Source organism: Oncorhynchus gorbuscha, linkage group LG01, assembly GCF_021184085.1.
Source record: "Oncorhynchus gorbuscha isolate QuinsamMale2020 ecotype Even-year linkage group LG01, OgorEven_v1.0, whole genome shotgun sequence".
NCBI classification, from domain to species: Eukaryota; Metazoa; Chordata; class Actinopteri; order Salmoniformes; family Salmonidae; genus Oncorhynchus; species Oncorhynchus gorbuscha.
Window position 1 is genome coordinate 54,031,047 of NC_060173.1, and position 15,523 is coordinate 54,046,569.

Here is a 15,523-nt window from a genome sequence, read left to right on the forward strand (position 1 = left end):
AGGAGGCATGAGGACTGTAGATGTGGCCAGGGCAATAAATTGCAATGTCCGTACTGTGCGATGCCTAAGACAGCGCTACAGGGAGACAGGATGGACAGCTGATCGTCCTCACAGTGGCAGACCACATGTAACAACAGGTACAGGTACAGGATGGCAACAACAACTGCCCGAGTTATCATAGGAACGCAAAATCCCTCCATCAGTGCTCAGACGGTCCGCAATAGGCTGAGAGTGGCAGACATGAGGGCTTGTAGGCCTGTTGTAAGGCAGGTTTCTTTTTTTGCTGAGTGTAGGAATAAAGTGACAGATGGTTAACAGCAGCAGCATCGTATGTGCTGAGTCAAAAGGTTTGTGCAAAAAGGGTCAAGCGTCAATAGCCCGAGTAGCTATTTAACTAACTATTTAGCAGTCTTGGTTAAAGCTGTTCAGGGTCCTGCAGAGATAGTAGGATATTTAGTGTAATAAATTGGTGTAAAGCCAAATAACAATGCCTCTCTTCATCAAAAGTATGTATCAGAATCAGTACACCAGTACAAAGGTTACAACGGCGCCGACTGAGAAGGCTGCCTCGCTTCTAGTCCTTAGGAAACTTTGCAGTATTTTCTTTTCACAATCAAATGCCGACCGTTTTATCTTCCAAGATAATTCTCTTTAGTTAGTGTCACAGCCATGTATATACACCCTCAAGCCGATACCACGATGGCCCTCAGGGAACATCACTGGACTCTATGTAAACTGGAAACCATATATCCTTAGGCTTTATTTATTGTAGCTGGGGATTTTAACAAAGAAAATTTGAGGAAAAGGTTACCTATATTCTATCAGCATATCGACTGTAGCACTGAACCATTGTTACTCTAACTTCCATGATGCATACAAGGCCCTCCCCCGCCCTCCTTTCAGCAAATCTGATCATGACTCCATTTTGCTATAGGCAGAAACTCAATCAGGAAGTACCCGTAACAAGGACTATTCAACGCTGGTCTGACCAATCGGAATCCACGCTTCAAGATAGTTTTGATCACATGGACTGGGATATGTTACAGGTAGCCTCAGAGAATAATATTTACATATACGCTGATTCGGTGAGTAAGTTTATAAGGAAGTGTATATGAGATGTTGTACCCACTGTGATTATTAAAACCTACATATGTGGCAGGGTCTACAGACAACCACGGACTACAAAAGGAAAACCAGCCACTTCGCAGACAGCAACGTCTTGCTTCCAGACAAACTAAACACCTTCTTTGCCCACTTCGAGGATAATACAGTGCCACCGATGCAGCCCGCTACCAAGGACTGTGGGCTCTCCTCCTCCGTGACCGACGTGAGTAAGACATTTAAACATGTTAACCCTCGCAAGGCTGCTGGCCCAGATGGCATACCTAGCCGCGTCCTCAGAGCATGCGCAGACAAGCTGGCTGGTGTCTTTACAGACATACCCACCTTTCCCTATCCCAGTCTGCTGTCCCAACATGCTTCAAGATGGCCACAATTGTTCCTGTACCCAAGAATGCAAAGGTAACTGAACTAAATTACTCACCTCAGTCCTAAAGGTAGTGGGCCAGCCGTGGTCCAGCACCGGGCCTTGGTCTGGACTCTGCAGACCTACCTTCACCACAAACACTATGGGATGGCCGTAGTCTGCAGTTTCCTGTTGGAGCAAGGTGGAAAGTCAACTGTAGAAATGTAATTACCCATTGCCTTAGTTTGAGGGTTCTTTTTCCATTCTAGAATTTATATTTCTAGAATGGAAAAAGTCTACCTCCTGCCACAACTAGTTTCAATACAGAACATGTATGTACAATGAAATGTATACAGTAATAATGAAGATTATGCAGAATTAAAACATGAACTGCTTTTACTTGCAGGTGCTTAGCCTGAGACTGTGCTCACTCACCTGAACATAGAAGTGGACATGTTCACAGGACTCCTCCCCGCGTTGTAGTGTCAGATTCCTTGACTGCTGTTGTCTGTCATTGTCGTCCAGCGATGCTCTGGGAGGGTGCCTCCTCTCGTCTATCAGCACCCTGTACCACACACCTAACCACACTCAGAGAGAGAGAGAGAGAGAGAGAGAGAGAGAGAGAGATAAAGAGTGTGTGTGAGTGTAACAGTGGTGGTTCTGTTACTTCGATGACCATACTCACGGGTAGAGAAACCTTGTCTGAGACCTCAACAGATTTATTGGCTCCTCAGCCTGAGCCCATGCTTTAGCTTAGCGGGCTAATATGATGTTCTGCACACAGAAGACCCAGGTTCAAATCCCGTCAGTCACATGAGAAGACAACTGTCTAATGTTCATGTCCACTAAACTGTGTTGACAGGCTGTAAATGTTGGCACCTAGTGCTTTTAGATTATTTTAGGCTTGAATTATATGTCAGTGAGGGCTAGCTGTATGTAGCAGGCAATAAATATTCCCTCTCCATCTGTGGGCATGAATGAGATGAGGACACAGACTAGACTTTTTCATATTTTTCATTCCGGCTTCTCCTCTCACCATGGGCAGTCGTGGTAACAGGAGAATGCTGAATGGGAAAAGTGGAGGCACAGTATGTTGTGTCTGTCAGGTTCTGCTTTCATCTAAAAGTGGGTTTGAAAGTAGGCAACTCTATAACCCTGAGGTAAATCAGGAGATACGCTGCTCCACTTCTATGCGTGTCGAGATTGTGTGTGTGTGTGTGTGCCTGCGTGCATACACTCTTCTGTCTGATATAAACCAGACTAGGGGAAGGAGGGGAAAGGGAGGACTGAAAGGGAAGACAGAGACCGACACACTTTAAGCCCCTCTCCGTGGCTCTGCTCCGCTGAGTGATGCACTTTAAAGAGTTCCCCCGAGCCCCTGGGCTTAGGACATTAGGAAAAAGGTTTTCTTGAAAAAATGCACTGACCCGAGCCACACATCTGACAGGAATTACACACAGACACAACAACAACCACTAACCCTGGGGAGGTTTAAAAAAAATGTCACGTGACCCTCCCTTTGTACTGTAAAAAAATGTGCACACCCTCCCCCTCATAAAATTAACTCTAAAATAATTATTACCACCACAATAAAAATAACTGTAGCAACCCTGTGTTTATAAACATCGACTTGAGCACTTCAGCATTGTTTTATCGATCCCACGCAGGTCTACGGGCCAGAAGTTTGATGGTTTTCCAACCTCCACTGACAAGCACACTCTCCCTGCCTGTCTCATTACACTAAGATCAGAGCCGGCTGCAGACAATGATCGGCTAGGGTGAAATCTGATTTTTTAAAATATTTATAACTATAAACTAGGTGGTTTGAGCCCTGAATGCTGATTGGCTGACAGCCGTGGTATATCACGGGTATATCACGGCTTAATTATATACAATATTTGCAACAAAGTTTCCACCAACAGAATTATGTGCCAATGCACCAAAAAACAGCCAATAAGCAATGCAAAACTGCTTACCGATTACTGACTGAGTGCTTCACCATGGTTTGCGTTTTCAACATCACAATCAAGTAGAATACAGTATGTCAATCTCGACAAACAAAAAAATACACCCCTCCCTATTCAGTATCGACAATCTCCGAATGTCATGAAACTTTTTGGTGTTTTGTAAAGGATGTCTCCTTCCATTCCTCAAAGGAACGGTGCGCAGTTCGGGAGGGCTGGAATTATATTAGAGTGGAGTGGATGAATGTGTGCAGGTATCCTACAGGAGACTTTTGAAGTAGCCTAATCAGATAAAAACATTGTGACTGGTTGTGTTAAATGCCACACATAAAAGGTAACACATTTAAACAGTTAAATGACAAACATTTTGGCTATATTGAAGCTTTAGGTTTGATGTCAAGGTTTGCGTCACTGAAGTCAATTGTACTCACTTGAAAACAATAATGCAAATATTCATTGCATTGTCGTGTTGTAGGCTAGTCTAGATAGCATAATTATATTGTCCCCAAGGCCATACAAATTTAATGAATTGTATATTGGAGGATATTTTTTTAAAGTGAGGCGAGCCAGCGAAAAAAACATATCATAATAAAACATTTAAAAAAGTTGTACCCCTTGTAATAACACTAAACAACATTTGTACAACACCTAACAACCTCACCAAGAGATTTTAGCCTTTTGGTATTCCCACTTCTGACACTGCGTAACAAACAGCAGGACAAGGAAATGAAATCGGGTCACTGGCATCAAAGGCAAACACCCTATGCATTGTGCCAATAGGGTTAACCCATTAGGTAGGAATTGTGTCATGGCTCATATTGCGAGGATTGTGACAGTTTAATGGTTTTGGAAAGACAGTCACAGGGACCAGGGTTTGAATCCAAGTCAGGGTACCCCCCTTCACTATATTGGTGTCAGGTGTTGGAGAGCACCATGTCCCAGCTGAGTTTTAGTCACTGTACATTTGTGATGGAGTACAGAGGCGTCATGCCCATAGGGGGCACAGATTTGTCCATTTCTTTATTTGATTATTTCTTAATTTTATTTACATTTTGTTGTTCCTCTGTAATACTACTAGTCACCTAGTCATTTTATGAAGTTGGCCTTAGCTAATTTGAGGTTCCCAATCTCCCAATCTCATAACTCATAACTAGCTACCAAGAAGCAATTGCAGGCTATTAATAACGTTAGAGTAGCTAGCTTGTTTATCTTAGCTGGGATGCTTGCTGGCAGTGTTAGTAGACTTTAGAAAAGCAAGCAATAACTAAATGTACTGAATGTACTTTTAATCTTTTACACAGATTTGAGCAGAGATGCAGAGAAGCATATTTTGTTTCTTGAAAAAAGAACCAGCAGTCAGGAGGATACAGACAGCTCAAGAGATATGCTTTGATATGCAATAAAATATACTTTTATTCTATTTTTTTGTTATATTTTTTAAAAATACATATAATCAACTATCATTATGACTCTAAATTGCAGGAAAAACTGTTTCAGGTATTCAAAAATTCCCAAAAGACCACCCCGCAAACATTCTCACATACTTTATGTCCCTTTAGATTTTGGGGGGGGTGAATGACACCCCTGACAGAGTATGCAAAACAAATGTGCAACCGATACTGTATATATATATATCATATATACTATATCTTACCTTTAGGAGTGTTTACTTCAGGCTGATTACTAGCATCTTTTGAGTTGAAATGTCCCATAAATGTCACAACTTCCTCCAAAGTCGGTCCCACTCCTAGTTCGGGCGACATTCGGAGGTCGACTTCACCGGTCTTCTAGCCATCGCCAATCCACCTTTCATTTTCCATTTGTTTTGTCTTGTCTTCCCACACACCTGGCTTCAATTCCATCATTACATGTTGTATATTTAACCTTCTGTTCCCCCCATGTCCTTGACGGAATTGTTTATTGTAAGTGTTTGTGCACGTTATGTCTGGCGTGCATCGGGTTTTGTACCCATTATTTGATTGTTCTGTTTTCCGGTGGTTTTTATTATTAAACTGCGCCGTTGGAAACACAGTTTTTGCTCTCCTGTGCCTGACTTCTCTGCCGCGAGTACGCACCCCTTAGAGAATACCGGACCAAACTTATGGAGTCAGCAGGAGCAGGTAGCCTGGGTATAGGGGTGGAGGAGCGCGTTCGGGAGCACGCAGCAATGCTCCACCATCTTGGCACCGTCATGGACCGCGTTGTCCAGACAATGGACCTCCACCAGCACAGCCGGGGTCTCCACTACGCTCCCCTCCTTCTCCTAGTCCCAGTGGGATTTGTCTCTCCTTTCCCCAGGAATACGATGGGACTGCTGCGAACTGCCACGGGTTCTTCTTGCAGCTGGACTTATACCTGGCAACCGTCCACCCGGCACCTTCGGTCTTGAGAGGGTGTCCGCCTTCGTCTCCTGCCTCACCGGGAAAGCCCTGGAGAGGGCCAACGCCGTATGGAGAGAGGGAGACGCAGCGTTGGACCAGTTTGAGGAGTTCACCCCCCGCTTCTGGGCAGTCTTCAACCACCCGCCCGAGGGTAGAGCAGCGGGTGAACGACTCTTCCATCTGAGGCAGGGGACGAGGAGCGTCCAGGAGTTCACCCTGGAGTTTCGATCCCTGGCTGCCTGGGCGGGATGGAACGACAGGGCCCTGATCCATCCGGCTGGATAACCTGCTGGCTACCTGTGGACGTTCAGATCGGGTCTGTTGGTTCCATTCCCGGTACCCCCTCTCCGATACCCATGAGCTGGGAGGGGCGGTGCGCAGGGAGACCGGAGGGGGTTCCAGCTCGTGCACCATCTGTGGCCGCAGAGGTCACACTACCGTTCGATGCCGGGTTGGTTCCTCTGGGTATCGAGGTAGCAGGCAGGGCACTCTGGCGTCACCCAAGGTGAGCCGGCACCATTTTCACCCAGAGCCCTCTGTCGCACATATGTTTGTTTATGTCACTTTTCCTGAGTTTTCCCCGCATTCCCAGCATAAGGCGCTCAATTCAGGCGTGGCTGGGAATTTTATAGATAGATCGTTCGCCCATAGTATTGGGATCCCCATTGTTCCCGTGGCTGTGCCCTTCCCTGTTCACGCCTTAGATAGTCGACCATTAGGATCAGGGTTGATCAGGGAGGCCACCACTCCTCTGGACATGGTGACGCAGGGGGGTAACAAGGAGAGAATTAGTCTCTTCCTTATTGACTCTCCTGCGTTTCCCGTGGTGCTTGGCCTACCCTGGTTAGCTTGTCATGACCCCACTGTTTCTTGGCCACAGAGAGCTCTCACAGGGTGGTCGCGAGAGTGCTCGGGGAGGTGTTTAAGGGTTTCCGTTGGTGCTACTAAGATGGAAAGTCCAGACCAGGTCTCCACCTTGCGCATTCCCCCTGAATATGTCTCTCAAAATTGACGGGGCAATTGCGCAATAAATCTCCTGGTAGACGCTGCACTTCCCAGGAGTCACGTGTATCCCCTCTGGGGCGGCAGGGTAGCCTAGTGGTTATGGTCCTTCTGTAGCTCAGTTGGTAGAGCATGGCGCTTGTAACGCCAGGGTAGTGGTTTCGATCCCCGGGACCACCCATACGTAGAATGTATGCACACATGACTGTAAGTCGCTTTGGATAAAAGCGTCTGCTAAATGGCATATATTATTATTATATTATTATATTATAGAGCGTTGGACTCCCGAACTGACAAGGTACAAATCTGTCGTACTGCCCTTGAACAGGCAGTTAACCCACTGTTCCTAGGCCGTCATTGAAAACTGACTTGCCTATATAAATAAAGGTAAAATAAAAAAATAAAAAATAAAACAGGTGGAGACGGAGGCTATGGAAACATATGTCTCCGAATCCCTGTGTCAGGGGTACATTCGGTCCTCCACTTCAACCGCCTCCTCGTGTTTCTTTTTTGTGAAGAAGAAGGAGGGAGGTCTGCGCCAGTGTATTGACTATCGGGGTCTGAACCAGATCACTGTGAGGTTTAGATACCCGCTACCGCTCATAGTCACAATGTTTGAGTCAATGCACAGGGCGTGCTTCTTCACCAAACTAGGTCTCAGGAGCGCTTACAACCTGGTGCGTATCCGGGAGGGAGACGAGTGGAAGACGGCTTTCAGTACCACCTCAGGGCACTATGAGTACCTCGTCATGCCGTACGGGTTGATGAATGTGTCATCAGTCTTCCAGGCCTTTGTAGACTAGATTTTCAGGGACCTGCAAGGGCAGGGTGTAGTGGTGTATATTGATGACATTCTGATATTCTCCGCTACACGCGCAGAGCATGTGTCCCTGGTGCGCAGGGTGCTTGGTCGCCTGTACTTTAAGGCTGAGAAGTGCCTGTTCTTCCAGCAGTCTGTCTCCTTCCGAGGGTACCGCATTTCCACCTCAGGAGTGGAGATGGAGAGTGACCGCATTTCAGCCACCACGTAAAGGAGGTCCAGAGGTTCTTAGGGTTTGCCAACTAACGGAGGTTTATCTGGTTTTGGTCAGGTAGCGGCTCCCATTACCTCACTGCTGAAGGGGGGCCCGGTACGTTTGCAGTGGTCGGCTGAGGTGGACAGGGCTTTTGGTCACCTGAGGGTTCTGTTTACCTCGGCTCACGTGCTGGCCCATCCGGATCCCTCTTTGGCGTGTCTGAGGCTGGGATAGGAGCTGTGCTCTCTGCACGTTATGTCTGGTGTGCGTTGGGTTTTGTACCCATTTATTGATTGTTCTGTTTTCCGGTGGTTTTTATTATTATTTATTATTTTGCTCTTCTGCGCCTGACTTCTCTGCCGCCAGTACGCACCCCTTACATAAATTGAATGTCCAAATCCATTTAAAGTATCTACTGTACAAAATGAATTTTGCAGGGGCACAATTTGAAAGGAAGGCTACAGCAAAAACAAAATCCTTTTACTGTTTGCGATTCACAAATTATTATTTTGATTCCCATGATTCAAATCATCGCATTTTAACCGAACCCCAACTACTGCAATGGTGAAGCACATCATTCAATTAGTCTAAAATAATAATTTAAAAATAAGTGATTCATGTTAACGAAATTTACTCACTATTTTATTTTTTACTATTTTGAGAAATGAGAAGAGGGGAATCAATTATACAGTAAATGTCATTTATATGACCTAAACAAGATCAATAGGGGAGATTTTTGAGCTGCCTGTCTCATGTCTTGATAGGCCTCTCCGCTGCCTATCAGCTATTCCTTTATGTTCTTGTGGATTTATATAGAAAATTGGTGCAGATTTGAATAATTTTACATGTTGTCATGTTTGTCATTTATTATCATGTCTTGTCCCTGTGCTCCCCATTCTATTCGTTTCCCTCTGCTGGTCTTATTAGGTTCTTTCCCTCTTTCTATCCCTCTCTCTCCCCCTCCCTCTCTCACTCTCTCGCTCTCTCTTCTCTCTATCGTTCCGTTCCTGCTCCCAGCTGTTCCTATTCCCCTAATCATCATTTGGTCTTCCCACACCTGTTCCCGATCCTTTCCCCTGATTGGAGTCCCTATTTATTCCTTTGTGTTCCGTTCCTGTCCTGTCGGTTCCTTGTTTAGTATTCACCGTGCTGTGATTGTGTATCGCCCTGTCCTGTCGTGTTTTTGCCTTCATCAGATGCTGCGTGTGAGCAGGTGTCTCTGTCAGCTACGGCCTGCGCCTACCCGAAGCGACCTGCAGTCTGTGGCCGCTTCTCCTGTTATTCCCCTCTACAGACTAGAGGATTTCTGTTATTCCCTGTTTGGACTTGAATAAACTCTGTTTCTGTTAAATCGCTTTTGGGTCCTCTTTCACCAGCATGACAGAAGGAACCGAACAAGGAATGGACCCAGCGACTTCAGACGCTCGTTACACTGCCGTCGAGATCCAAGGAGCCATGCTCGGCAGACACGAGCAGGAATTGTCTGCTGCTCGCCATGCCGTGGAGAACCTGGCCGCTCAGGTTTCCGACCTCTCTGGACAGTTCCAGAGTCTACGTCTCGTGCCACCTGTTACTTCCTGGCCTGCCGAGCCTCCAGAACCTAGGGTTAATAACCCACCTTGCTACTCCGGGCAGCCCACTGAGTGCCGCTCCTTTCTCACGCAGTGTGAGATTGTGTTCTCTCTCCAACCCAACACATACTCTAGAGAGAGAGCTCGGGTTGCTTACGTCATTTCACTCCTTACTGGCCGGGCTCGAGAATGGGGCACAGCTATCTGGGAGGCAAGGGCTGATTGCTCTAACAAGTTCCAGAACTTTAAAGAGGAGATGATTCGGGTTTTTGACCGTTCAGTTTTTGGTGGGGAGGCTTCTAGGGCCCTGGCTTCCTTATGCCAAGGTGAACGGTCCATAACGGATTATTCTATTGAGTTTCGCACTCTTGCTGCCTCTAGTGAGTGGAACGAGCCGGCGCTGCTCGCTCGTTTTCTGGAGGGACTCCACGCAGTGGTTAAGGATGAGATTCTCTCCCGGGAGGTTCCTTCAGATGTGGACTCTTTGATTGCTCTCGCCATCCGCATAGAACGACGGGTAGATCTTCGCCACCGGGCTCGTGGAAGAGAGCTCGCATCAACGGTGTTTCCCTGCTCCGCATCGCAACCATCTCCCTCCTCTGGCTTTGAGACTGAGCCCATGCAGCTGGGAGGGATTCGCATCTCGACTAAGGAGAGGGAACGGAGGATCACCAACCGCCTGTGCCTCTATTGCGGAGTTGCTGGACATTTTGTTAATTCATGTCCAGTAAAAGCCAGAGCTCATCTGTAAGCGGAGGGCTACAGGTGAGCGCAACTACTCAAGTCTCTCCATCAAGATCCTGTACTACTTTGTCGGTCCATCTACGCTGGACCGGTTCGGGTGCTACATGTAGTGCCTTGATAGACTCTGGGGCTGAGGGTTGTTTCATGGACGAAGCATGGGTTCGGAAACATGACATTCCTTTCAGAGAGTTAGAGAAGCCTACGCCCATGTTCGCCTTAGATGGTAGTCATCTTCCCAGTATCAGATTTGAGACACTACCTTTAACCCTCACAGTATCTGGTAACCACAGTGAGACTATTTCTTTTTTGATTTTCCGTTCACCGTTTACACCTGTTGTTTTGGGTCATCCCTGGCTAGTATGTCATAATCCTTCTATTAATTGGTCTAGTAATTCTATCCTATCCTGGAACGTTTCTTGTCATGTGAAGTGTTTAATGTCTGCCATCCCTCCCGTTTCTTCTGTCCCTACTTCTCAGGAGGAACCTGGCGATTTGACAGGAGTGCCGGAGGAATATCATGATCTGCGCACGGTCTTCAGTCGGTCCCGAGCCAACTCCCTTCCTCCTCACCGGTCGTATGATTGTAGTATTGATCTCCTTCCGGGGACCACTCCTCCTCGAGGTAGACTATACTCTCTGTCGGCTCCCGAACGTAAGGCTCTCGAGGATTATTTGTCTGTGTCTCTTGACGCCGGTAACATAGTGCCTTCTTCCTCTCCGGCCGGGGCGGGGTTCTTTTTTGTTAAGAAGAAGGACGGTACTCTGCGCCCCTGCGTGGATTATCGAGGGCTGAATGACATAACGGTTAAGAATCGTTATCCGCTTCCCCTTATGTCATCAGCCTTCGAGATTCTGCAGGGAGCCAGGTGCTTTACTAAGTTGGACCTTCGTAACGCTTACCATCTCGTGCGCATCAGAGAGGGGGACGAGTGGAAAACGGCGTTTAACACTCCGTTAGGGCATTTTGAGTACCGGGTTCTGCCGTTCGGTCTCGCCAATGCGCCAGCTGTTTTTCAGGCATTAGTTAATGATGTTCTGAGAGACATGCTGAACATCTTTGTTTTTGTCTATCTTGACGATATCCTGATTTTTTCTCCGTCACTCGAGATTCATGTTCAGCACGTTCGACGTGTTCTACAGCGCCTTTTAGAGAATTGTCTCTACGTAAAGGCTGAGAAGTGCTCTTTTCATGTCTCCTCCGTTACTTTTCTCGGTTCCGTTATTTCCGCTGAAGGCATTCAGATGGATTCCGCTAAGGTCCAAGCTGTCAGTGATTGGCCCGTTCCAAGGTCACGTGTCGAGTTGCAGCGCTTTTTAGGTTTCGCTAATTTCTATCGGCGTTTCATTCGTAATTTCGGTCAAGTTGCTGCCCCTCTCACAGCTCTTACTTCTGTCAAGACGTGTTTTAAGTGGTCCGGTTCCGCCCAGGGAGCTTTTGATCTTCTAAAAGAACGTTTAACGTCCGCTCCTATCCTCGTTACTCCTGACGTCACTAGACAATTCATTGTCGAGGTTGACGCTTCAGAGGTAGGCGTGGGAGCCATTCTATCCCAGCGCTTCCAGTCTGACGATAAGGTTCATCCTTGCGCTTATTTTTCTCATCGCCTGTCGCCATCTGAGCGCAACTATGATGTGGGTAACCGTGAACTGCTCGCCATCCGCTTAGCCCTAGGCGAATGGCGACAGTGGTTGGAGGGGGCGACCGTTCCTTTTGTCGTTTGGACAGACCATAAGAACCTTGAGTACATCCGTTCTGCCAAACGACTTAATGCCCGTCAAGCTCGTTGGGCGTTGTTTTTCGCTCGTTTCGAGTTTGTGATTTCTTACCGTCCGGGTAGCAAGAACACCAAGCCTGATGCCTTATCCCGTCTGTTTAGTTCTTCTGTGGCTTCTACTGATCCCGAGGGGATTCTTCCTTATGGGCGTGTTGTCGGGTTAACAGTCTGGGGAATTGAAGGACAGGTTAAGCAAGCACTCACGCACACTGCGTCGCCGCGCGCTTGTCCTAGTAACCTCCTTTTCGTTCCTGTTTCCACTCGTCTGGCTGTTCTTCAGTGGGCTCACTCTGCCAAGTTAGCTGGTCATCCCGGTGTTCGAGGCACTCTTGCGTCTATTCGCCAGCGCTTTTGGTGGCCGACTCAGGAGCGTGACACGCGCCGTTTCGTGGCTGCTTGTTCGGACTGCGCGCAGACTAAGTCGGGTAACTCTCCTCCTGCCGGTCGTCTCAGACCGCTCCCCATTCCTTCTCGACCATGGTCTCACATCGCCTTAGACTTCATTACCGGTCTGCCTTTGTCTGCGGGGAAGACTGTGATTCTTACGGTTGTCGATAGGTTCTCTAAGGCGGCACATTTCATTCCCCTCGCTAAACTTCCTTCCGCTAAGGAGACGGCACAAATCATTATTGAGAATGTATTCAGAATTCATGGCCTCCCGTTAGACGCCGTTTCAGACAGAGGCCCGCAATTCACGTCACAGTTTTGGAGGGAGTTCTGTCGTTTGATTGGTGCGTCCGTCAGTCTCTCTTCCGGGTTTCATCCCCAGTCTAACGGTCAAGCAGAGAGGGCCAATCAGACGATTGGTCGCATACTACGCAGCCTTTCTTTCAGAAACCCTGCGTCTTGGGCAGAACAGCTCCCCTGGGCAGAATACGCTCACAATTCGCTTCCTTCGTCTGCTACCGGGTTATCTCCGTTTCAGAGTAGTCTGGGTTACCAGCCTCCTCTGTTCTCATCCCAGCTTGCCGAGTCCAGCGTTCCCTCCGCTCAAGCGTTTGTCCAACGTTGTGAGCGCACCTGGAGGAGGGTGAGGTCTGCACTTTGCCGTTACAGGGCACAGACGGTGAGAGCCGCCAATAAACGCAGGATTAAGAGTCCAAGGTATTGTTGCGGCCAGAGAGTGTGGCTTTCCACTCGCAACCTTCCTCTTACGACAGCTTCTCGTAAGTTGACTCCGCGGTTCATTGGTCCGTTCCGTGTCTCCCAGGTCGTCAATCCTGTCGCTGTGCGACTGTTTCTTCCGCGACATCTTCGTCGCGTCCATCCTGTCTTCCATGTCTCCTGTGTTAAGCCCTTTCTTCGCACCCCCGTTCGTCTTCCCTCCCCCTCCCGTCCTTGTCGAGAGCGCACCTATTTACAAGGTACATAAGATCATGGACATGCGTTCTCGGGGACGGGGTCACCAATACTTAGTGGATTGGGAGGGTTACGGTCCTGAGGAGAGGAGTTGGGTTCCGTCTCGGGACGTGCTGGACCGTTCACTCATCGATGATTTCCTCCGTTGCCGCCAGGATTCCTCCTCGAGTGCGCCAGGAGGCGCTCGGTGAGTGGGGGGGTACTGTCATGTTTGTCATTTATTATCATGTCTTGTCCCTGTGCTCCCCATTCTATTCGTTTCCCTCTGCTGGTCTTATTAGGTTCTTTCCCTCTTTCTATCCCTCTCTCTCCCCCTCCCTCTCTCACTCTCTCGCTCTCTCTTCTCTCTATCGTTCCGTTCCTGCTCCCAGCTGTTCCTATTCCCCTAATCATCATTTGGTCTTCCCACACCTGTTCCCGATCCTTTCCCCTGATTGGAGTCCCTATTTATTCCTTTGTGTTCCGTTCCTGTCCTGTCGGTTCCTTGTTTAGTATTCACCGTGCTGTGATTGTGTATCGCCCTGTCCTGTCGTGTTTTTGCCTTCATCAGATGCTGCGTGTGAGCAGGTGTCTCTGTCAGCTACGGCCTGCGCCTACCCGAAGCGACCTGCAGTCTGTGGCCGCTTCTCCTGTTATTCCCCTCTACAGACTAGAGGATTTCTGTTATTCCCTGTTTGGACTTGAATAAACTCTGTTTCTGTTAAATCGCTTTTGGGTCCTCTTTCACCAGCATGACACATGTGGTATGATTGCTAGTTAACCTATTGCAGATCTTGACAAACGATCCACCTACCACTATTGTCACTATGGGTAGAGGGCAGGATAGATTTGACTATATAGTAAGTGCTCAGAAAGCGTAGTGCATAAGGGAACTACCAAAACACCTTGATAGGGAAGTTGCATGCGGGCAGAAATGTAGGTCCTATTTTGGAGCCACACATTGGTGGGACATTGGGGGGAGTTTTGCACGTACAACGTAAAAGTGAAAAGTGCTGCACTGTATAAATGCAAACCGCATTGTTGTTTTTATTATGGCATTTTGATTTGAGAGGAGTGGTTACTAATCTTGGAGGATTAGTCCAAATGAGGACTAAAAGAGATCCAATAATGGAGTGAGAACAAGGGGATCTTTATGTAAACAGCTCTGCTCTGAGGTACTTGAGGTTTTGTTGGTCTCATTGTGCACCCAAATCGTTACTGCAATAAGCAGTCAGAAACTAGTCAGAAAGCTCAATGAACCCAGAGTTAGGAGTCCCAACCAAGATCTACATGAAACCACATGTACGCACTAACACGCCACACACACGCTCATTCCAACACTTTTAATTCAGTAATAATGCCCAACTAGACCAAACACACCCACTCCATGGCTCTGCATCCGAGTCCTGGCATCCAGACTGATACACACGATGGCAGACATGCAGGTGACGTCCTTGCCTCCCCTGCGGCAGTCCTTGTTGAAAGTATTGATCTTTTCCGGTTCAAAAGTCATTTTTCCTTGGATGCGCACCACACTGCGAGACCTGAGGGAAGAGAAGGGGCATAAGGGACATTATCAGTGTGTCTATGTGTGAACGATGGGACTGCAATAGTATGGGAGTGTGTTGGGGTGAGTGTGTGTCACGAACCAGATCAGTACTGCTGCACCTAATGCGCCCACTGCCAAGTCCACCAACCCGTCTTCATTGACATCCATCATCCCATGAACACTGCGGCCAAAATACTGCAGACCAGCAGAGAAGCCTGCTGCTCCAATTCTCTGAGAGAAGGGGGGGGTTGTAAGGGAGGGAGGGAGGGAGGGAGGGAGGGAGGGGGAGGGAGGGAGGGAGGGAGGGAGGGAGGGAGGGAGGGAGGGAGGGAGGGAGGGAGGGAGAAAAAGCCAGTTAGTGAGACAGCAAAAAATACTTTTAGTATTGGTTATGAATAATCCACTGCATGACTAGGGGTTGTGTGCCACTGAGCTCACCTGTCTGTATTTGTGTTCTATGCCACTGAGCTGGCCGTAGAACAGGTAGATGGCCCCCTGGTGATCGTCCTCTAGAGGAGCTCCCACCACTACCTCACTGTACGAGTCACCATTCATATCAGCGATAGGGGCCATCGCTCCACCAAAACGAGAGTTCTGGGACTGGTCGGAGACCTCAAGTGTCCCTTCCAAAAGGAAATGGTTCTGTAGATAGAGAAAGAGAGAAATCTCGACAAGCCATTTCTGTATGGACCTTGCTTTGTGCACGGGGGCATTGTCA

The 15,523-nt window shown here is 48.0% G+C and overlaps 1 protein-coding gene across 3 annotated transcripts in view; it reads right to left on the reverse strand.

Moving 5' to 3' along the window:
• Window positions 1–15,523, reverse strand: part of itga11b (integrin, alpha 11b) — a 105,855-nt gene that overhangs the window by 14,924 nt on the left and 75,408 nt on the right. For all 3 annotated transcript variants that reach the window (XM_046356548.1, XM_046356556.1, XM_046356566.1), the window contains 5 exons: window positions 15,244–15,447; window positions 14,906–15,036; window positions 14,637–14,800; window positions 1,901–2,043; window positions 1,544–1,654 (listed from right to left, as the gene is read on the reverse strand). In XM_046356548.1, the coding sequence (XP_046212504.1) occupies window positions 1,544–1,654; window positions 1,901–2,043; window positions 14,637–14,800; window positions 14,906–15,036; window positions 15,244–15,447 (753 nt within the window). The remainder of the gene's footprint in view (window positions 1–1,543; window positions 1,655–1,900; window positions 2,044–14,636; window positions 14,801–14,905; window positions 15,037–15,243; window positions 15,448–15,523) is intronic.